This window comes from Polypterus senegalus, chromosome 8 (genome assembly GCF_016835505.1).
Source record: "Polypterus senegalus isolate Bchr_013 chromosome 8, ASM1683550v1, whole genome shotgun sequence".
Lineage (NCBI taxonomy): Eukaryota > Metazoa > Chordata > Cladistia > Polypteriformes > Polypteridae > Polypterus > Polypterus senegalus.
The window spans coordinates 110,117,215-110,141,676 of record NC_053161.1 but is presented as its reverse complement, the minus strand read 5'-3'; the positions used below and the strand labels follow the sequence as shown (position 1 = coordinate 110,141,676).

The window sequence follows — 24,462 nt, the reverse complement described above, 5'->3', positions numbered from 1 at the left end:
TTCATTTGAATCCATTTTTCCTTCTATCAATGACATGATCCTTGTGCCACTGACTGCAACACAAGCCCAAAACATGATTTATCCACCCCCATGCTTAATAGTTGGAGAGATACTCTTTTCCTGGAATTCGGCACCCTTTTTACTCCAAACATACCTTTGCATATTGTGGTCAAAAAGTTCAATTTTGACTTCATCAGGATTTGTTTACAAAATGCACCCATCTTGTTTAGATGCTCATTTGCAAACTTAGGTACGGAATTTTGTGGCTAGGACGCATGAAAAGTTTACTACCGCTGACTCTACCATGAAGGTTATATTTGTTCAGTTGTTGCTGCACAGTAGAGCAGCGCACCGCCATTTCAGATTCTGCTAAATCTTCCTGAACATGTTTTGCAGTCAAACAGGGATTTGTATTTGACTTTCTAGCAATCCAACGAGAAGTTCTTTATCATAAAGTTTTCTTGGTCTTCCAGACCTCATCTTGACCTCCACTGTTCCCGTTAACTGCCATTTTTTAATAGCATTTACGAACTGAGGGAAAAGATACCTGTAAATGCTTTGTCTTCTTGCAGCCTTCACCTGCTTTGTGAGCATCAATTTTATTTTTCAGAGTGCTAGGCAGCAGCTTAGAGGAGCCCATGGTGGCTGATTTTTGGGACAATGTTCGAGGAGTCAGAAAATGCATACAGCTTTGCAATTGCATCACCTGGAGATTCCAAATGATGACGGTGAACAAGCCATAGCTCTAATGAGCCAATTAAGGTCTGAGACCTCAAATATCTTGGGGTGCCAAAATTTTTGCACGGTGCTCCTTTCCTTTTTTCACTGTACAAAACAAAAACCAATACACTAATCCTGCATAAAATGCAGAAAAGAAATGTGTCATCTTTAACTTTATGCCTTTTGATGATCAGTTCATCTTCTGCACTTGTAAAAGTGTAAAAGACATGTTAAGCAAGGGTACCCAAATGTTTGCATGACACTGTATAATCATTTAAGTGCCATGAATCACCATAGCATGTGAATGTTTGGAAGAAAAATGCATATGCACTTATGCATATGTATAAGAGATTAATACTTGAATATGGGAAGGTGCTACTTTTATACTTGTTGTAAGTGAAAGAACATTATGTAAAGCAATAAATTGAACAGTACAGCTAGCCTTTTATTTACACGGTTTTGCAGTGTTTTATTTGTATATCGTTTCATGTCATTTTATTATGTTTTGCTAAATTTTAAATTCATTTATATTATTTTGATAAAAAATTCCAGTAAGTAAAACTAAACCCAAGTGGGGTATACTCATTATGAGCATTGTTCCTTTGCACATTTGTCACAACTCTGTTTTGTTGTGTCACTTTTCAGCTTTGTCCCCAATATTTGCCTTTGGCCTACACCTTCCTAACCCCAACAAACTTGTACTTGAATTAAGCAAGCTTAGACAATGGATGAATTGGTGTTTATACCCCTAATACTTTCAGCATACAAGTTACGTAGAATTAACACATAATTTGTAGATCAAATGATTCTACTGTCAATACTACTTAAGAACACAAAAATACTGCTTTGTCAAAATATATTTAAAAACTAAAATTATTTAGCTGTCAGTAAGTCTAATTTACCTATAAATCCTTAGAATGTAATATTAAGAACTATGGTGCATTCATTTCCTATATTGTTTTATAATTTTAAAGTAGTAGATAAGTACGCCTTTTTGTTAAAAACAAACAAATTACATAAAAGAACCCAGCATGACACCTAATAAACTGTTAAAATAGACAATATATTTTCATATGAATTTTGAAAAAATCATTTTTACCCACCTGTCGGCAGAGGTGCATCTGTTAATAAAGAAAGGATATCTTCCACAGCATCAGCATCATCAATCTAAAAACAATAAATTTAAAATCTGAGAGATCAGTACTCTATATCACCCCACAAAGCAGTATCCATGTTTGGTTTTTTTTCTATAAGCACTGCATCAACACTCAGGAATGTTCACATTTTGCTCTCACTCAATATTAAAAAATGAAACATGTATATAATTCTCAAACCTACTTGATCGTTTTGTTGATCATGGGGTTTTGGAGGTTGTTGATTATTGGAGCAACAAACTGTTGAATGTGGAGGAAAACCTGCATAGACATGGGGAGACCGTGTCTCTTCACACAGAAAACTACCAGACAGAGGATTTATAAATTTATCTATGTATACATGCATTTAGGATTTGTTTATATCCAATACAACTTACAAAAACAATTTAACAACAGAAAAGTGTGCTTTTCCTGGGGCATCAAGCACCAATATTTAAAGGTAGTGGTAAACTAAAAATAACTGAACAATTAACCTGTTCCTATGCGGTCCATAATTGCTTTGTGATTTATAATTATTAAGGGAATAAAATAACAAAAATATTCACAGTAAAACATGTGTCGATGAATCTTGTGGAGGGACATTTAACATGTAAGATTTTTTGGGCGGCTTCACAGAGGCAATGCATTGCTGAGAAACCCTTTTCTCTGTGTCATAGTGCATCTACAAGTGCACATAACATGCAGGCTTAAGTAAAGTACATGGGCTTGTAAATTTTGTAAGGAAAGAATGCTGGCATGGTCTCTTCTAAGTATCTTTGGTTATGGGAAGTGAATATTGTGGATAAAGTGGCTGTACCATGGCTACAAACAAAGCTTGTCATTATCACAAATTTTTTCAAATTTAGACCCTTCAACTTGGATTTAAATGTGTATGTTTTTGCAGTGGTGGTCAGTATAGTCTGAATTAATGATCTGAGAGTGAAAATAGGATTTGCAGGTTTTTCCTTTGAAGCTAAACCAATAAATCAGCTGAATAAAATATTTTACAATCCTCAGTATTTACCTAATTATTTTCCGGCGCCGCATCCGAGTGGCAGCCTTTCCAGCAGCTCCGTATATGACTTTATCTTTTTACCTTTTTATCTCTATTTTTCTCTATTTCACTGATCACTTCTACCACTTTCTTTTATGTGGAATTGCTCCCTGGACACTTTTACACATTTTTACTATTTGACATGGATTGTTACACTCCGAGAATCGCCTATTCAAGTAGTCAGCTTAAAGCACTGAGAAGAAATGCTTATGCCGGTGTGGTTCCTTATTTACCTGACGAGGTAAGAAGACGATATCGGGGCAGCCGAGCCGGCGCAAAGATAAAAAATAAGATTAAATTGAGACAACTTGAGAGAAAATGGCGTTATAAACCGTCGGTGCCTTCTGTGATCCTGGGAAATGTAAACTCACTACAAAATAAGATCGACGAACTGGCTGTGCTGGTGAAAATGTCAGAACCTACAGAGAATGCAGCTTGCTGTGTTTTAGTGAAACGTGGCTAACGTCTATCATCCCAGATGCTAACGTGGAGCTACCCGGGTTTAGCACAGTTAGAGCGGACAGAGACGCAAGTACCTGTGGAAAGAAGAAAGGAGGAGGACTCGCTCTCTATGTCAATACAAAGTGGTGCAACTCAGGACATGTAAACGTTAAAATCTCCACTTGCTGCAGGGACATTGAACTGTTGGCCGTAAGTCTGCGCCCCTATTACTTGCCCAGAGAGTTTGGACACGTGATTGCTGTTATTGTTTACATCCCCCCTCAAGCGAACGCGAGATGGCGAGTGACATCATCCATTCTGCAGTTGCTAAGTTACAAACGCAGCACCCTGAGGCACTTGTGCTAATCGCTGGAGACTTTAACCATGTAACGCTGGACAAAACATTACCTGCCTTCTCCCAGTATGTGGATTGTAACACTCGGGGAAACAGGACTATTGACCTACTATATGCAAGCGTTAAAGACGCATACAGCGCCACCCCACTGCCTGCGCTTGGGAAAGCAGATCATAACCTGGTTCTGCTTCAGCCTCAATACAAACCAAGAGTGAGGGCTACCTACAACCACACGCTCATTCAGGAAGTGGTCCCTGAGGCAGAGCAGGCTCTGAGAGACTGCTTTGGAACTACAGACTGGGATATATTGCTGGTCACATAGTGAGAACATTGAAGAGGCTGTTGAATGCACAACTGATTACATCAACTTCTGTATGGACATTGTAGTTCCAGTAAGAACAGTATGCTGCTATGCTAACAACAAGCCATGGATTACAAGTGACATCAAGGGCCTTTTGAACCAGAAGAAAAGGGCTTTTAAAGGTGGTGATAAGCATGAGCTGAAGTGCGTGCAGAAGGAACTCCGAGTCCAGCTCAGGGCGGCGAAAGAGCAGTACAGGAGAAAGCTGGAGCAGAAGTTGCAGAACAACAGCATGAAGGAAGTGTGGGATGGGATGAAGATTATCACTGGCTGCAGCTCGAGCGGGTGCCGCCATCGAGACAGACGTGGAGAGAGCAAACCAAATGAACAACTTCTTTAATAGGTTTGATCACAGTAACCCACTCTCACCTCGAGTACTGCATCCTCCAACCATCCTTCTGCTGATACCAGCATAGGTGAGACATCCCCACCCACAATTACAGCAGCCCAGGTGAGCAGAGAGCTGAAAAGACTTTGTGCCAGCAAAGCAGCGGGTCCAGATGGTGTATCGCCACGATTGCTGAAGGCCTGTGCGTTGGAACTGGGGAGTCCTCTACAGCGCATCTTCAACCTGAGCCTGGAACAGGGAGAGTCCCAAGGCTTTGGAAAACATCTTGTATCACTCCTGTCCCAAAGGTATCACGTCCTAGTGAGCTGAATGACTTCCGGCCTGTTGCTCTGACGTCACATCTGATGAAGACCATGGAGCGGCTGCTTCTTCACGACCTTATGCCACATTTCCGCCACGCCTCGACCCTCTGCAGTTCGCATACCAGGAGAAGGTGGGAGCGGAGGATGCCATCATCTATATGCTTCATCGATCCCTCTCCCACCTGGACAGAGGCAGTGGTGCTGTAAGAATTATGTTTTGGACTTCTCTAGCGCCTTCAACACCATCCAACCTCTGCTCCTTAGGGATAAGCTGACTGAGATGGGAGTAGATTCACACCTTGTGGCATGGATTGTGGACTATCTTACAGACAGACCTCAATATGTGCGTCTTGGGAACTGCAGGTCTGACATTGTGTGCAGCAATACAGGGGCACCGCAGGGGACTGTACTTTCTCCGGTCCTGTTCAATCTATATACATCAGACTTCCAATATGACTCGAGTCCTGCCAGTGCAAAAGTTCGCTGATGACACTGCTATTGTGGGCTGCATCAGGAGTGGGCAGGAGGAGGAGTACAGAAAGTTAATCAAAGACTTTGTTAAATGGTGCGACTCAAACCACTTACACCTTAACACCAGCAAGACCAAGGAGCTGGTGGTGGATTTTAGGAGGCCCAGGCCCTTCATGGACCCTGTGACCATCAGAGGTGACTGTGTGCAGAGGGTGCAGACCTTTAAATATCTGGGAGTGCAGCTGGATGACAAATTGGACTGGACTGCCAATACTGATGCTCTATGTAAGAAAGGTCAGAGCAGACTATACTTTCTGAGAAGGTTGGCATCCTTCAACATCTGCAGTAAGATGCTGCAGATGTTCTACCAGACGGTTGTGGCGAGTGCCCTCTTCTACGCGGTGGTGTGCTGGGGTGGCAGCATAAAGATGAGACGCCTCACGCCTGGACAAACTTGTTAAGAAGGCAGGCTCTATTGTAGGATTAAAGTTGGACAGTTTGACATCTATGGCAGAGCGACGGGCACTAAGCAAACTCCTGTCAATCATGAAGAATCCACTACATTCACTGAACAGTGCACAAACTGAGGAAGCATGTACCATAAATTAAAAGACACATTGTCCGCAGAAATCGGCGAACCAGCGAAAAATCTGTGATATATATTTAGATATACTAACATTTAAAATCCGAGATGGAGTGAAGCCGCGAAAGTCGAAGCGCGATATAGCGAGGGATCACTGTATTTAGAAATATGGCGAGCTAAGGAGCACGGTTCCAGACATTTGTTGAGTTGCAACTTAAGATGTATGACCATATTCCTTTAAGGCACATGTAGCTTTCATCTGGTTACCCCACCAATGTGTTTTAATTTTAACCTAATGGTTAATCTTTATAATGGTGAAATGATAAACTGTAAAATTGACCAAGTTAACAAAGAAATTATTAGTTTGTGTTATTTGCAGTTCCTTGGAGCATCATACAGTATATATGGTTGCTGGGTTAAGTTTCATGCACTCCTGGTAAAACTGAAAACTGTCTTGAATGGTTTCCATTTGTAAACTAATTATAAAATGCAATTTGTTTGGAAAAGTCCTTATAATCATTCTTGTGCTGTACAGCAAGTAAAATTATAACTAGGCACAACTTATGCCGTAGCTTGTTGTAGTATTTCTATTTACACAGATAAACAGGGAGGATGGGCATATTTGGAATTTTAAAACTGAAGTTTGTTTTAAGAAATTAAATAAACAATATTGTCAAACTAGAGGCTGTTTTTCTCAAATATTGAATGTTTTGTCTTGTAATGCATGTATTAAGTTGTAGGTGTATATGGGTAACTTTTTGTGTAAGCCTTAGGTTGAAAAGTAAAATAACACTTTTTCAGGGACTGTCTGTTCCCTATAAAACAAATTACCCAACCTGATGGGTAGCAATGATTGATTCTCTGAGATCACTGCAATTGTTGTCCTTTGTCACAAGCCTGAATGTTACAGAATAACTATCAAAGGTTCTGCCTAAATTACAGAAGATGTATAACATATAAGTCACTATTCATAAACTAATAATACTTATTAGAGGCATTTGGTTCAAATTACCTGCTTGACTTACATATATTTTTTCACACCTGACTTATGTAAGTTGTTATATTTTTGTTGTTCGTTATTTAAGATTGATTCATCTAACTTCACGACTTTGTAAGTTATCAAGGATTGTTGGTTATGTCAGTGCCTATAAAAATATACAGAAATGAATACTCATGTTTTCACATAACAGTTGATGCTGCACTGTCAATATGTAATTACACTGCATCTATATTATAGTACCCTTGTTACTTCATTCTGTATAAGTTGAGAAAAGAACCTTGTTTTTCCTATTACCGATGCTATAGGTGTGTTCTTGCATTGTACAAGTAATGAACCTCCCTCAGGCGATCAACCAATTTCCAAATATTGTTCAAGACTTCTTATAAAATCCATCAATTCTGACAAAAGTAACTTTACTTAGATGTAAAGAACAAGTGTCACCTGAACTTCCTGAGACTTAGACAGCTGACAACAGATGGGAAACAATAGCACATGCCTGTAGATGTTTCCCAGGTGTAATATGACTGTACTTTCTTTATATGGTCTTGCTCTCACTCTATGTGCTTTCCCTATTCTTCCATTACATGTTCCTGAAAAAGCACTTTAATGAAAAATGTAAACGCAACATCACTACTGTAGACAAATGAAACTGCTAAACTCTGTTATAAAGTTATAACATTATAATCAACTACAGACATACAGTATATTAGCCTTAATAGCTCCATTAGCACAAACAAATCAGAATTTCGAACAGTCTTATTTTTTCCTTTTTCCGTAAAAGAAAATGTGCTATTTGCAAAAGATTTCAATCCAGACACTTTAATATTTTCTTGAACCAAAAGTGGGACTGAATACTTAAGAGTGTTTACACTTTTTTCCCCCCATATCAAAAAACAATGTCACATTAAAAAAAGATCAGAACAAAACAGCAATGCATGATATTATATATATATACAGTAGAGTCTCGCTTATTCGACGTTCTGCCGGCCCGTTTATGTCGGATAAGCGAGACTCTACTGTATATATATAATGTCGGATAATGGGAGGTGTTAAGAAAAAGCCTATTAAACATCAAACTATGTAATAATTTTACACATTACGAACCTAATACAGTGGAACCTCGGTTCATGAACGTCTCTATACATGTACAAATCGGGTTATGACGAAAAAGTTCGCCAAACTTTTGCATCCGCTCACGACCATACACTAGGCGTGCGAGAGAGACACAGGCACATGCACATACACACGCACGCAAGAGAGACACAGGCAGGTGCGCGCACGCACACGAGAGAGAGAGACAGCCGCACACACGCACACACATGCGAGCGAGAGAGACACAGGCATGCATTCCACATTTTGTTATGTTACAGCCTTATTCCAAAATGGATTAAATTGATTTTTTTCCTCAGAATTCTACACACAACACCCCATAATGACAACATAAAAAATGTACTTGAGTTTTTTGCAAATTTATTAAAAATAAAAAAACTGAGAAATCACATGTACATAACTATTCACAGCCTTTGCCATGAAGCGCAAAATTGAGCTCAGGTACATCCTGTTTCCCCTGATCATCCTTGAGATCATTCTGCAGCTTAATTGGAGTCCACCTGTGGTAAATTCAGTTGATTGTACATGCTTTGGAAAGGCACACACCTGTCTATATAAGGTCCCACAGTTTGCAGTTCATGTCAGAGCACAAACCAAGCATGGAGTCAAAGGAATTGTCTGTAGACCTCCGAGACAGGATTGTCTCGAGGCACAAATCTGGAGAAGGGTACAGAAAAATTTCTGCTACTTTGAATGTCCCAATGAGCACAGTGGCCTCCATCATCCGTAAGTGGAAGAAGTTCGAAACCACCAGGACTCTTCCTAGAGCTGGCCGGCCATCTAAACTGAGCGATCGAGGGAGAAGCTCCAGAGGTCCTCTGTGGAGAGAGGAGAACCTTCCAGAAGGACAACCATCTCTTCAGCAATCCACCAATCAGGCCTGTATGGTAGTGTGGTCAGACGGAAGACACTCCTTAGTAAAAGGCATATGGCAGCCCGCCTGGAGTTTGCCAAAAGGCACCTGAAGGACTCTCAGACCATGAGAAACAAAATTCTCTGGTCTGATGAGACAAAGAATGAACTCTTTGGTGTGAATGCCAGGCGTCACGTTTGGAGGAAACCAGGCACTGCTCATCACCAGGCCGATACCATCCCTACAGTGTAGCATGGTGGTGGCAGCATCATGCTGTGGGGATGTTTTTCTGCGACAGGAACTGGGAGACTAGTCAGGGTAAAGGGAAAGATGACTGCAGCAATGTACAGAGACATCCTGGATGAAAACCTGCTGCAGAGCGCTCTTGATCTCAGACTGGGGCAACGGTTCATCTTTCAGCAGGACAACGACCCTAAGCACAAAGCCAAGATATCAAAGGAGTGGCATCAGGACAACTCTGTGAATGTCCTTGAGTGGCACAGCCAGAGCCCAGTCTTGAATCCGATTGAACATCTCTGGAGAGATCTTAAAATGGCTGTGCACCGACGCTTCCCATTCAACCCGATGGAGCTTGAGAGGTGCTGCAAAGAGGAATGGGTGAAACTGGCCAAGGATAGGTGTGTCAAGCTTGTGGCATCATATTTAAAAAGACTTTAGGCTGTAATTGCTGCCAAAGGTGCATCGACAAAGTATTGAGCAAAGGCTATGAATACTTATGTACATGTGATTTCTCAGTTTTTTTATTTTTAATAAATTTGCAAAAACCTCAAGTAAACTTTTTTCACGTTGTCATTATGGTGTGTTGTGCAAAATTCTGAGGAAAAAAACTAATTTAATCCATTTTGGAATAAGGCTGTAATATAACAAAATGTGGAAAAAGTGATGCGCTGTGAATACTTTCCAGATGCACTGTATATTAACATTTAACCCTTTATTTTGCAACAGTTTTTAAATATAAATATGCAATTAATTTCATGTGCTTTTATGGGAGTTTTTTTTTACAGTAGTCATTTCAACTGCCAGAGTAATTAAAATGAATTTTATCAAAACTCAAAAGTGTACTGAATGAACTTATTTTTAATCATTGTTATTTTGACTGTCTCATCTTTTTATTTCACTACCAAAACTAACTGATGGAGCTCTTCTTTCTGTAAATATAAATCTACCTCTGATTGGCTATCAGAATTTTACCGTATGATCTTTTGAGATACCAACAGCTATGACTTTTATCATTTATGATATATTACTTTAAATGCCCTACTAGTTTAAAAAAATAATTACATTCAGGTGTTTTCAAAAGTTTGAGTAAACGTTTAAGTATACACATAACTCCACATTTTTATGAAGCACAGTTTATACTGCATAATATAGCTGCTTTGTTTTTATGTCCTTGAGAATGAGCAGCTCTACCAAGTATGGACAGGAATGCCCAGTGCCTGCTTTATAAAGATTTCTGCAGCTTTCCTCTGCATCCTGCAGTGCTCAAGCATCCAAATATTTAAGGCACAGTCTTTAACAGTTGTTGGCCAATACACTTGGTCATTATACAGTGATATAATAATCTAAAACACTCCAATATTATGATGACCTGCAACCCCAAAAATATTTATGTGCAGTCATGTTTAATCGTTCATTGTAAATTTCACATTTTGAACATTAGAAATTTAATTGTACTTAGTAAAAACCTACTCTAAAAATGTAACAAAGTAGAATGGTTACTAAATAAATATATCTTTTAAGAGTAAAAGTAATTTCATTTAAATTTACTTTAAAAGGCACAATTCCCTATACAACCTACTACGTAATTTGTTACTTTCCACCACTGGGCTAAACATAGACCAAATGAGCATAAAACGGCCCAAACACGTTTGCATAATACGCTCAAATCCATTGGATCTCAAAATGCTACTGACTTGCAAAGGATTTAAGTCCAACAACTTTGATTACATTTCATGGTTGCTTGCCTCAATTCAATTTGCCAAGCAACCTGCCTGGCATCCATCATCCTCTGACACTTTCTTTCAAAGTTTTGTTAGTCAAACCTTGGACAGCTTCCATTTATCTGTTAAACACTTGAGTGGGTTGTCTGTGAATCCCAAAAAGTAACTTAAAACATCTTCTGATCTGAAAGAGTACAAGTTCATTTTCAAATCTACATTTTCTCTTATAGTTTAATTGATTACATCAGTATTTTTTTTACGAAACAGAACCTTTGGTATTGTCGACTCACACTGTCTTTTGATGGTAATCTATAGTTTTTCTCCCGCAATCTCTCTCCAAAATAGAAGAGATTATGCAAAGTCCATATCCTTAAAATGGCACAATTAAAATTCATGTAGTATGTGATGGATCAATTATTCAATAGACTTCACAATTATTATACCTCAAGAACAAAAGCATCTTTCTTCCCGTGAGACAGATCCAACTCTGAAACTTCGTCTGAACTCTCGGAATGGGACCTGAGTAATCTAGAACGTTGTCTGGGTTCCGGAATTGGTGATCCAATTACTTCTTCACTGATTTCCTATGAAATGAAAGTATAAAAGATGAAGAAGTTAGATGATGTGGCACACTGTTTTAAAGTAATTCAAATTAAAACTTGTGCCTTTTATTAGTATTAAAATCTAAAAGACAAAAAAAGCAAATTTCCATGAATTTTCTACCTGCTTAATGCTGACAGGTAGGCCAAACCTAGATGACTTTAAAGCAAAACTTAAAGAGTTGTTTTCGGCTTCTTGGAAACATAGCTACCTGCTGACACACTGAATGGTAAAATATAGTTAAGATGTTTTTTATGTCTACTTTATGAATCATAAGGCACATACAGAGGAGATAGTTTATATTGTATGGCAAGAAATGCCAAAGAATTTTATTAGGTGTTTTTTCTGATTGCTGTCTATATTCATCTGGAAGACAACACTAACATTCTGCTGAGAAATGAATATTATCATTATCAAATGTAAATAATTTTTGAGGAGTTATTTATTGCTGTTGGAAACTCCAACAAAACAAATTCAAAATATTTACAATAAATATTATATTATATGTGCCCCACCATGGATGCTAACTCATTACATAACTATTACACTCCATAAAAGACATGTGCTGCTTGCTACTACCTGCTTAACACAAGAATTACCAGAACCAACGAAAAAACTCCAGCCCACCTTAAATCTCTTTGCACCTCTCCATCAGCCTGTTTTGTCTTCTAAATGTGTCGATAAGCCCAAGCAGCCTGCTATACCATCCCCACCGCCCACCGCTTCAGAACGGGTAAGGAGTTCTCCCAGTTCCTGCCTTGATTGATTATCTGGGAGTAAGGGGAAATAATTTGATGTGTGTTTTGTGTCTACAACAATTTATGTAAACGCATTGTTAAAACAGAAACTTTTTCATGTTTTAGTATTGAATAACAAAATGTAGACATGAACTGTATAATGTGTGAAGGCTGATGGCCAAATATCAAGTATAGACTCACAAAAGGTACAAGTACAATATGACAGCTTCTGTGGTGTAGTGGTAAGATCCGCTGACTTACAATCCAAAGGTCGCGTGTTCCTGCTCACACTGAATTAGTATGCACTTTATGGTCAACTAGCAGAATACCCGCGCTTCGCAGCGGAGAAGTAGTGTGTAAAAGAAGCTATGAAAAAGAAAAGGAAAAATTTTAAAAATAACGTAACATGATTGTTAATGTAATTGTTTTGTCATTGATATGAGTGTTGTTGTCATATCTATATATATATATCTATATCTTTATATATATATATATATATATATATCTATATATATATATATATATATCTCTATATATATATATATATATATATATATCTATATATATATATATATATATATATCTCTATATATATATATATATATATATATATATATATATATATAGAAAATACCCGCTGACAGAAGTAAAAAGAAAAGGAAACATTTTAATAATAACGTAACATGATTGACAACGTAATTGTTTTGTCATGTGTGTATATATATACACACATATACTATGGGGTGCGAAACAGGCAAATATATTGATTTTCTGAATATATAAAGTTGGCGTCAGAATATATAAAGTCAAAACTTGAATATATAAAGTCAGTGCCGGTATATATAAAGTCAAACTTGTTTCTGAATATATAAAGTCAAAAGTTGAATATATAAAGTCATCGCTGGAATATAATATATAAAGTGAAAACCTGAATATATACAATCAGCTTCGGAATTTATAAAGTCATTCCTGATTATATAAAGTCAAAGTCAAAATATATTGATTGAAACGACTGTGAACTGAAGTAAGTTAACAAAAACGTATTCAGAAAAATTAATTAAAAAAACACTGTTCGGTTAATGTTTTGAAAATAATGCATGTGCCCTGCCCAGGATTGGTTCCTGCCTTGTGTCCAGTGTTGGCTGGGATTGTCTCCAGCAGATCCCCGTGACCCTGTGATCGGATTCAACAGGTTGGAAAATGGATGGATATTCCAGCACTGACTTTGTATATTCCGACGATGACTTTATATATTGAAGTTTTGTGTTTATATATTCCAGCGCTTACTTTATATTGTGAGGTGGAGGGCTTCGCTATTACTTGTGGGGACGAAACTTCACTTTGGTAACTGATCATGGTCCACTTCAATGGTTATACCGACAGAAAGATACAAACTCTCGCCTGATGAGATGGTTTCTGGGCTTACAACCTTACCGTTTCACAGTAAAACATTGACCAGGTTCTGAACACGTCAACGCAGACGATTATCACGACTAAATGAACCTGGTACAGAGAGACGCTTGATTCACGGAATGTGAATAAAGCTGAGGGAGAGGGTGTGAGCTGGAGGGCTGATCGCACCCCAAGAAGATACAGACGCCCCTGGGCAAACCAGAACCCCTGAAACACAGACTACCCTCACATTGCTCTTTACTTTCTGACTTGCGCTATAACGCGTAATGCAAACCTCACGCGATACTCCGCTAACTTAAAAGCTTTTTTTTTTTTGCTTTTCTTTCTCTCTAAAAGCTTTTTTTTTTGCTTTTGCTTTTTCTTCTTCTCTCTCTCTCTCTCTCTCTCTCTTCCTAGCAGAACTGTCATCTCTGACTTGTCATGGAGCACGTTTAAGCGCATGTGTTGCAGTGTTTGAATAAAAATCCTTCTTGTTTCTACGACCTCCTGTGTCTCTGTGCAAATCATGCATTGACAGAAGTTCCCTTTGGTTGGAATTGAAACTGTGATTAAATGCATTATTTTTTTAATGCGTTATGGAGCACATGCATCGAAGCTTCTCAGCTGTGTGATTGTCAATGTAACCTTTTGTAAGTAGTGCCTGGAGGAATCAGTGTGGAGAAACTCTAGACACAGCGTGTGTATTAACTTGTGGATTTTTCTGTGAGTATTTGGTGGCAGTCTGACGAAGTTGCTTCGGAAGACGGCGTTAGCCGCGGAGCTCAGCTCAGAGCGAAATGAGGTAAATGGGGGTGATGATGACGTGACTCCCCCACCTGCCTTAACTGTCAATCACCCACAAACACAGTCTCTCGGAATTTGCATAAGCACACCCCTTCACCTACAATTTTAACTTAGTTACAAAGTGATCAAAACTCTCGTTTATATCCTGCATCCTCTCATTAAACTTGTATCCCGCATTACCTGTGGGCATGTGAAACGCCAGCGGTAGCCTGTCTATGAACTTAATTTAAAGTTTAGGTTTACACCTTGCTTTCTTTCCGAGGCAGAAATACTCATGAATATGGTAGTATATGTCACTCGCTCGCTTCTTATTGTTTCGCTGCCTTCTCAATTACATAATGCATGTTTTCTTAAACGCTTTTTGGAGGTCTTCCTGGTTTTCTACGCACTGAGTTGACAGTCAGTTTACGTGATTACGTGGGAGGCGTGATGATGTCACACGAAACTCCGCCCCCCCGCCATTCCAGCTCAACTCCATTACAGTTAATGGAGAAAAATACCTTCCAGTTATGACCATTAGGCGTAGAATTTCGAAATGAAACCTGCCCAACTTTTGTAAGTAAGCTGTAAGGAATGAGCCTGCCAAATTTCAGCCTTCTACCTACACGGGAAGTTGGAGAATTAGTGATGAGTGAGTGAGTGAGTGAGGGCTTTGCCTTTTATTAGTATAGATGATGTCAAAGCCGCACTGAAAAAAACAGAAACATATGTACAGTGATCCCTCGCTATATCGCGCTTCGACTTTCGCAGCTTCACTCCATCGCGGATTTTAAATGTAAGCATATCTAAATATATATCACCGATTTTTCGCTGGTTCACAGATTTCTGCGGACGATGGGGCTTTTAATTTATGGTACATGCTTCCTCAGTTTGTTTGCCCAGTTGATTTCATACAAGGGACGCTATTGGCGGATGACTTAGAAGCTACCCAATCAGAGCATGTATTACGTATTAAATAAAACTCCTCAATGATATACGTTATGCTTCGTGCGCGGTGCTTGATTGTTTGCTTTTCTCTGTCTCTCTCGCTCTCTCTGCCTGACGGAGGGGGTGTGAGCAGAGGGGCTGTTTGCCTAGAGGATATGGACGCTCCTCTAAAAAATGCCGCATACTTAAAAGCCCAAAAGCACGTATTGATTTTTTGATTGTTTGCTTTTTTCTCGCTCTCTCTCTCTCTCTCTGTCTCTCTGACACGCATTCTTTGAAGAGGAAGATATGTTTGCATTCTTTTAATTGTGAGAAAGAACTGTCATCTCTGTCTTGTCATGGAGCACAGTTTAAACTTTTGACTAAAGGGTGTTATTTAATGTATAGAGGGCTCTAATAATGTTAACAGTGTGGGAGAGTTTATAAGGGCTTAAAATATATAAAAATAACCATACAAACATATGGTTTCTACTTCGCAGATTTTCACCTATCGCGGGGGGTTCTGGAACGCAACCCCCGTGATCGAGGAGGGATTGCTGTATATATGATATTTGGAATAACTCATTTTATGACCTGTATGGTACATTTCGGAAAACACTGTGGTACTGATGCAACATTATTCATATTAGTCATATTCATTCTCACTCATTCTTGCTCTTGTAATCAGTGACCATGTTCTTTTTTTATTTTTGATCTTGCCAGTGTCCACTTTTGGGTGCACAATTTTGTTTCTTTTGTACTCCAGGAAATGCAGAGGAAAGAATAGTACAGAGAGGTCAGTTCCGTGCTACAAGCAACCATCAGATTCAAATGTTAACAGTTCACACACCACCAAGGTGTGTCCTTTCTACATTTATGACATGTGTACCTGTTGCAATGTACACACTTCTGTCTGTGCTGTGGTTACTATTACACTGAAGGGGCTGGGGGGAGTGGCGGTCTTGGAACAGAAGCTTGTCAATGTTGCATCCTCTTTTGTTTTATCCATCGTCTTTTCTTGTAAGAAAGGATGATGAAGCTCCTCTGCAAGGTGAGCCATGAACACTCTTCTTTTCTCAGTGGACCCCATACATGCCTTGCACAGTACATTTGCGTTGATCACTGCCAGGTCAAGGTTGTTATAGCACAAGCAACCGGCCTCCTGCGTGCTCCTGCCGCACTGAATAAGCTCACGCCTTATGGTGCACGATTACAGTGCAGCACCGGGAAACAAAAGAAAGAGACAAATATATGTGACATTTTGAAGAAATTATTTTATGACCTGAATAGTACCAACCAGAAAACATCATCGCACTAATGCAATATTATTTGAAAACGAACACCATCAGATCGGGTATGAATTTATACTGATGCTGATAGTTAGAGTCAGATCAGAAGGGGTTGGTGATGAATGTTGAGGGAGAGCGTGAATGTGACTGAAAGAATAAGACTGAAAAAAAGCTGTTAGAAATGCAATACATTTACTGATGATCTGTTATTCATTACTAAAACATGAAAAATGTTTCTGTTTTAATGATGTGTTTACATAGATTGTTGTAGACACAAAACACACATCAAATCATTTCCTCTTACTCCCAGATACTCAATCAAGGCAGGAACTGGGAGTAGCTTTGTGCCTGTTCTAAGGCGATGGTATAGCAGGCTGCTTGGGCTTATCGACACATTTAGAAGACAAAAGAGGCTGACAGAGAGGTGAGAAGGGATTTAACGTGGGCAAGATTTACGAGTTTTTTCGCTGGCTCTGGTAATTCTACTGTTAAATTGGATAGTCAGACAGTTCAGTTCTGATTCCAACTTACAAGCAGTAAGTACAGACAGAATTGTTTTGATTTATTAAATTCAGACAAATGTACGGAATTCCTTGTCAGATCAAGACAAGTATGCAATGGGCATAACTAGATTTATCAAAAAATATATGGATAACTGTGTGTCTATGATAACAATGTGAATATTTCCTAATAAGAAACTGTGGATAACTCAGGTCAATAATATGGACCCATTCAAAAACTGATGGTGTCAACTCTGGATAGCCAGTACATTTTCTAAATGTTGTATAGTAACAGTTTAAAGAATGAATATAGCATAAAGTCATAATGTATGCAAACCATAACAGGCTTTACAGGTGCTTAGGCTAACAAACTAAAGCCTAATCTAGAAGCCTTCACAGTTTCACTTTTCGATGAACTTAATGAGTTTTTTTATGTCTATTTTGACTATGATAAACTGCACTCCATGTGATTATACACAGCGTCATGTGTTTCCTTTTTGTAAATGGCATAACAGGATTTCTTTAAACAAGTCAATGAGTGTAAGGAGTAGTGTCTGGGTGTAATTTTAGGAAATATTTAAAAAATTAGTTGGGACCAGTAGCTGCCATTTTCAATCACATATTTACTGTAGATTCCGGAATACAAGCCGAAAATTTCGTCCTAGATTTTTGGCTTGGAGTTTGGGGGTCTGCTTATACGAGTATCATTTCAGATTCAAGATTTCCAGCGCAATGCCGGTTTTGCCGATGAATACGGAAGTAATTAATGATGAAATCACAGCGCCATCTTTCAGATGAAGAAGTAACTTTGCATGCCGGTACTTTAAATTAAATAAAGAATTTATTCAAAAAAGTGTTTTAGTTGTTGATTTTATTAAAATTTATAATAAATTATCGGGTTTAAGTTACTTAAGTGATTTACGACCAACATCTTACATTACGACCTGAATGCAGTCACATGTATCCGCTTGCGCGATTGTAAGCAAACAATCGAGAGCGTTAGTAAGCGTCAGTCGGAGCCCAGATACATGTGTTTGTGGATGTAATTTTGGTCATTGCAGGGATTTACCTATATATACAATGCATCCGGAAAGTATTCACAGCGCATCAGTTTTTCCACATTTTGTTATGTTACAGCCTTATTCTAAAATGGATTAAATTTATTTTTTTCCTCAGAATTCTACACACAACATCCCATAATGACAACATTAAAAATGTTTACTTGAGATTTTTGCAAATTTATTAAAAATAAAAAAAACTGACAAATCACATGTACATAAGTATTCACAGCCTTTGCTCAATACTTGTCGATGCACCTTTGGCAGCAATTACAGCCTCAAGTCTTTTTGAATATGGTGCCACAAGCTTGGCACACCTATCCTTGGTCAGTTTTGCCCATTCCTCTTTGCAGCACCTCTCAAGCTCCATAAGGTTGGATGGGAAGCGTCGGTGTACAGCCATTTTAAGATCTCTCCAGAGATGTTCAATCGGATTCAAGTCTGGGCTCTGGCTGTGCCACTCAAGGACATTCACAGAGTTGTCCTGAAGCCACTCCTTTGATATCTTGGCTGTGTGCTGGGTCGTTGTACTGCTGAAAGATGAACCGTCGCCCCAGTCTGAGGTCAAGAGCGCTCTGGAGCAGGTTTTTATCAAGGATGTCTCTGTACATTGCTGCAGTCATCTTTCCCTTTATCCTCACTAGTCTCCCAGTTTCTGCCACTGAAAAACATCCCCACAGCATGATGCTGCCACCACCATGCTTCACTGTAGGGATGGTATTGGCCTGGTGATGAGCGGTGCCTGGTTTCCTCCCAACATGATGCCTGGCATTCACACCAAAGAGTTCAATCTTTGTCTCATCAGACCAGAGAATTTTGTTTCTCATGGTCTGAGAGTCCTTCAGGTGCCTTTTGGCAAACTCCAGGCGGGCTGCCATGTGCCTTTTACTAAGGAGTGTCTTCCATCTGGCCAATCTACCATACAGGCCTGATTGGTGGATTGTTGCAGAGATGGTTGTCCTTCTGGAATGTTCTTCTCTTTCCACAGAGGACCTCTGGAGCTCTGAAAGAGTGACCAAAGGCCCTTCTCCCCTGATCGCTCAGTTTAGATGGCTGGCCAGCTCTAGGAAGAGTCCTGGTGGTTTTGAACTTCTTCCACTTATGGATGATGGAGGCCACTGTGCTCATTGGGACATTCAAAGCAGCAAAGGTTTTTCTGTAACCTTCCCCAGATTTGTGCCTCGAGACAATCCTGTCTCGGAGGTCTACAGATAATTCCTTTGACTTCATGCTTGGTTTGTGCTCTGACATGAACTGTAAACTGTGGGACCTTATATAGAGAGGTTTGTGCAACCGAATTTACCACAGGTGGACTCCAGTTATGGCGGCACGGTGGCGCAGTGGTAGTGCTGTTGCCTCGCAGTTAGGAGACCCAGGTTCACTTCCCAGGACCTCCCTGCATGGAGTTTGCATGTTCTCCCCGTGTCTGCATGGGTTTCCTCTGGGCGCTCCGGTTTCCTCCCACAGTCCAAAGACATGCAGGTTAGGTGGGTTGGCGATTCTTAATTGGCCCTAGTGTGTGTTTGTCTGTGTCCTGCGGTGGTTTGGCACCCTGCCCAGGATTGTTTCCTGCCTTGTGCCCTATGTTGGCTGGGATTGGCTCCAGCAGACCTCCGTGACCCTGTGTTCGGATTCAGCGGGTTAGAATATGGATGGATGGATGGATGGATGGACTCCAGTTAAGCTGCAGAAAAATCTCAAGGATGATTCAGGGGAAACAGGATGCACCTGAGCTCAATTTTGAGCTTCATGGCAAAGGCTGTGAATACTTATGTACATGTGATTTCTCAATTTTTTTATTTTTAATAAATTTGCAAAAACCTCAAGTAAACTTTTTTCACATTTTCATTATGGGGTGTTGTGTGTAGAATTCTGAGGAAAAAAATGAATTCAATCCATTTTGGAATAAGGCTGTAACATAACAAAATGTGGAAAAAGTGATGCGCTGTGAATACTTTCCGGATGCACTGTATAATTCACTAAGACCATGCAAGCAAGACACATAATTGCTAAGGAAGGAAGAGAAGGTAACGAAGGTAAAGAAAGCGATCACAATCGAAACGAAGATGGAAATTGTGTGGAAATATGAGAGTGCTGTTCGTGTGACCGATCTCGCTAATATGTACATCATGTCGAAATCCACCATCTCGACAATTTTACAAAGAAAAGGTTTGCATAAGGGGGCTTCTTCTAACTAATAACCACCTTCCGTTTCATTCTCCTCCTCCCCCCTTCCTGCAGCCCAAAGATGTCAAATTAAATGGGGAGTACAGTATGAAATTGTTGTTTCTAGAATAGAATGCCTTTTATTGTCACTATACACATGTACAAAGAGATTAAAAGCAGCTCCTTCAGTGAAGACATATGTGTAGAACACAACAAGTAAATAAACAAATGGTGCGAAAAGATGCAAAGAAGTTGCAAAAAAAAAGTCCTGTATAAAGCTTGTATGGTTGTTTCTTTAGCCTCAGCATAACACCGGATCTGCAGCCCTGCTTCTGCTTTCTTTCCCTCCTCCGTCTGCGTCTCCTAGACCCGACAACAATCCACGGAGAACCCGCTGGTCTTGCTATGTTGTCTGAGATGTTGTGCGTGTGATGAAAAACACTTGAAACAGATGTCCGTCTCTGGACACCGATGTCTATAAGGTTCTGACAGGTGTAGCGGATGTTCGCCAAACCGATCGTGCACAAACAAGCAAAAAAAAAAGTACACAAACAACAAAAAAAGTGCACTGAAAAGGAGAGCACTGAGCCGCTGCGACCATGTGCGCCACCAAGCTCCTAGCTTAATCTAGCCTACTTCTGGTAGGCTAGGCACTTTTTATAACTTTTTGGTTAGTACATTAGAAAAATTATTGGTGTTTTGGTAAATTATGCACATTATACAACCCTTTTTTATTATGAAAAGGTTAAGTAAGTGCTGCAGTGGGAGGTTCGGAACGTATTATGGGTATTTTCATTATTTCTTATGGGAAAAATAGTCTTGACTTACAACCAACTTGAGTTACAACCAGCCTTCGTGAACAAAATAAGTTCGTAAGTCAAGGGTCCACTGTATTGCGTATTTAAGTTAATCAAATTTATAACGAGTCTCCGGAAATCCACCCGCCGATGTACCGTATTTGCGTATATAGTTTCAACACAAAGGTTCTATTTTGCCAGACTTCTCCGCAATCACTTCCTGGTTTCCATCAAAAATGCCGGCAGTGTCAAATTCTCTCCGATAAACGTGATAAATATACCTGAAGAGACACTTTTAAGGAAATTCTGAAAATTTTGCTTGGAGAAGGGGGTCGGCTTAAATACCGGTCATCGGCAAATACATGTAATTTAGTAGGTAGAGAAGGGGGTCGGCTTATATACCGAGTCGGCTTATATTCTGGGATTTCCGGTAATTTCTCTCACTGAGAATTTCTCTAGAGAAAAATCGATGGTCTCCATCTACTTCAAATAGACAACAAGTATTTTATTTACTAAAAATTTGACTATTTTAACAACTAAAAACCAGTGACGCTAACTGACATTGTTATGAAATATTTTGATAGACTGCTGGTGGAACACATTAAATTTAATTTTCCAGGTAGTTTAACCACAACAAAGTACTGTATAAAGAGTGCAGCTCAGCATTTAACACTGTTGCACCATCAAGGCTATTCACCAAGTTAAAAAAGTTTGAACTTAGTGCCACCTACTACAACAGCATTTTGGGCTTACTTTCTGGCTGATTGGTAGAAGCACTTCTTTCACACTGATCCTCAGGTTAATGGGCTGAGCCCTCTGCTGTACTCCATGTTACCTTTGAGTGTGTCGCCAAAAACATCCATTTCTATCATGACATTTGCAGATGACACCAACATTGTAAGGCTTGATCATCAAGAATGATGAAATGGCTTAAGTGAAAAATTTACCTTCTGGTGCCAGGACAACAGTCTCTTCTGCAATGTCATTAAAACCAAGGAACTTATCATAGACTTGAGGTTGCAGCAGGCAGACTATACCCGCAATTACATCAGAGAGGGCATTGAGAAAAAGACCAGTGTCCTGAAATGTTTTGGGTCTACCATCACGTAAACAGACACAACACATTTCTGATACAGTCACTAATCTTTGGGAGACAATCCAAGTAAGAATTTCATTGCAATACTTACAGATAACTATAACATGGTCATTTAGAACAACTAAATACAATAGTTTATTGCCTTAACTTTGTAAAGGAAATATTGGAATTCATTACACAGTTCAGCTTTTGGTCATTTTTATCTGAACCAAGTCACCAAGGTAAATCTCAGCAACAGACAAGAAGCTTGTCTGTGTTCCTGCTTTCACTGCTGTTTTACTGATGACAGTGATTTGTGAGCCCTAACTTTACCCTTACCACATGTTTATATCTAGAAGCTATGTCAGCATTAAAAGACACATTATAGGTGAAAATGTAGTATTTTTGAAAATTTGCATTAATTAGTTACATTTATCTGTAGAAAGGTTGTGGTTGAAAAAAAAGAGGTGAATGCATGATAAATTCTTCCATGAAGATATTTATTTTTAAGATTCAGCACCACTCTAAATACACATGTATTTAGACATACACATGTATGTGTCATCCTTCAAAAGGGTGAAATTGGAGTCTTAAAGAATTTTGAGTCTTAAAGAATTAGTTTGTTTTGAATCATTTATACAGCACTTGTCAATAAGGCCCGCCGTAGCATATGGCAGTGTATGAATATAAACGGAAAACGGTGAGAAAGGAATTCAGTATAACAAAGGCTTAGGAAACCAACGTCACAGTACAGTGGAACCTCTAGATACGAGTTTGAAAACTGAAAATAATGGAAATCCAGTTAATCCGTTCCGCACCCCCAAAAATATCAACATAAAAATCAATTTTCCTAACAAATAACACTGATAAATAAGTGTGGATACACTTTGTCTGCTGAGCGTCATGTGATCATAACTGAGCTGATGGTTCTTCTCTCTCGTGTGCGTCTCCCTCTTCTTATCTCTCTTGCTCGCCCCCTCTCTCTCCTCGAGGGTAGAGAAAAGCCAAGCAAAATGACACCTTTTATTGGCTAACTAAAAAGATTACAATATGCAAGTTTTCGAGGCAACTCAGGCCCCTTCTTCAGGCAAGATGTAATCAAAGCTTGCATATTGTAATCTTTTTAGTTAGCCAATAAAATGTCATTTTGCTTGGCTTTCTCTACATTCATAATAGCTAACGATACAACACCCTAGTACTCCTCTTGAGGGCAATCGTCTCCTATTCTCCGTCTGCATGTCCGCAATATTTATGGATACGTTTATACGGCGAACTGCTACAGTGAAACAATGAAATTACAAGCGCACAAACGCGTAGATCCTCACGCTACAGGAGAACAAGGAACACTGAGTGAGCTGACGGGCTGGCAGCGTCAGCTTGGGTGAATCCCCGAGTCAAGGCGGATTGGGAAACGCGTCACGCATAACCACAGGGCTGGCTCGTGGCTCGTTCACGCGAGCCAATGCTTGTATTTAGATCCTAATTTTTAACTCATACTTTCGTCTTATCTTGAATTTCTCGTATACAGAGGTGATCGTATCTAGAGGTACCACTGTATAACGAAAATAGCAAGGAGCGAAACCAATAACAATGGTCGAGAGAGTACCTTCCTGTAGCAGGCTACGGAAAACATAGACATATATACTGTAGATAGATGCCGCATTCACTGTGTTGCCCAGTCGAGTCAGCACGTCCGCCCTATTGCGAGTGGTAAAAGTGCCATTTAAACTAGTACAGGTAAACGTGGAAACCGGGTTTTCTGATGAAAAAACAATGATGTTTTAAACAGTATCGTTTACATACAACAGATTTTGGCGAATCGTTTACATGCAATTATTTATATCCATTTATACACTAAATGCGTGCTTATCCCATGGTCTTAGAGTTGGTGGGCAGGGCTCTGTGAGTGGGCGATCGTGGCTCTCTGTCTTGTGTGCGGTGTAAAGTCAACGTGGCTCAGAGGTGCATGTGGACTTTTGCACAGACGAAAGCGACTGAGGCTGTGTTTGGTGAGTTGTTGTGAGCGACGCTGGACTAGGGAGGACGGTTACAGTTGCCGTGCGTGGCTCTGTCATGCGTATCCCATGGCGCGGTAGGAGGATTAGAGTTGGCGGGCGGGGCTCTGTCTTGCTTGCGCTCACTGTTTTGCGTGCCCTTAGTGAATTATATATATAGATATTAATTTTAATTGTACTATATTATTACTGTAGTATATTGGGCTCATAAATGGGAGTATGTGTCATAACAAAAAATTGAATTAAGCTGTATAAATCATTTAGTTGGCTGATTCACAAGGAAAGAATATATTTTTAGCATTATCTAAAGTTTGATAATACTTACAAGTGGATGAATCTCATAAAGTTCCTTATTTCTGGAGACAGTATCATTTATCTTCTTTTGAATGTTAGAAATATGCTGCTCATAGGCTATATCACTTGGAGTTTT

General features: G+C 39.4%; 1 protein-coding gene across 12 annotated transcripts in view; it reads right to left on the bottom strand.

The window, feature by feature from the left end:
* Positions 1–24,462, bottom strand: part of c2cd5 (C2 calcium dependent domain containing 5) — a 182,365-nt gene that overhangs the window by 48,588 nt on the left and 109,315 nt on the right. For all 12 annotated transcript variants that reach the window (XM_039761597.1, XM_039761593.1, XM_039761594.1 and 9 more), the window contains 3 exons: positions 24,358–24,462; positions 11,137–11,277; positions 1,824–1,887 (listed from right to left, as the gene is read on the bottom strand). The exon at positions 24,358–24,462 is cut by the window's right edge and continues 60 nt beyond it. In XM_039761597.1, the coding sequence (XP_039617531.1) occupies positions 1,824–1,887; positions 11,137–11,277; positions 24,358–24,462 (310 nt within the window). The remainder of the gene's footprint in view (positions 1–1,823; positions 1,888–11,136; positions 11,278–24,357) is intronic.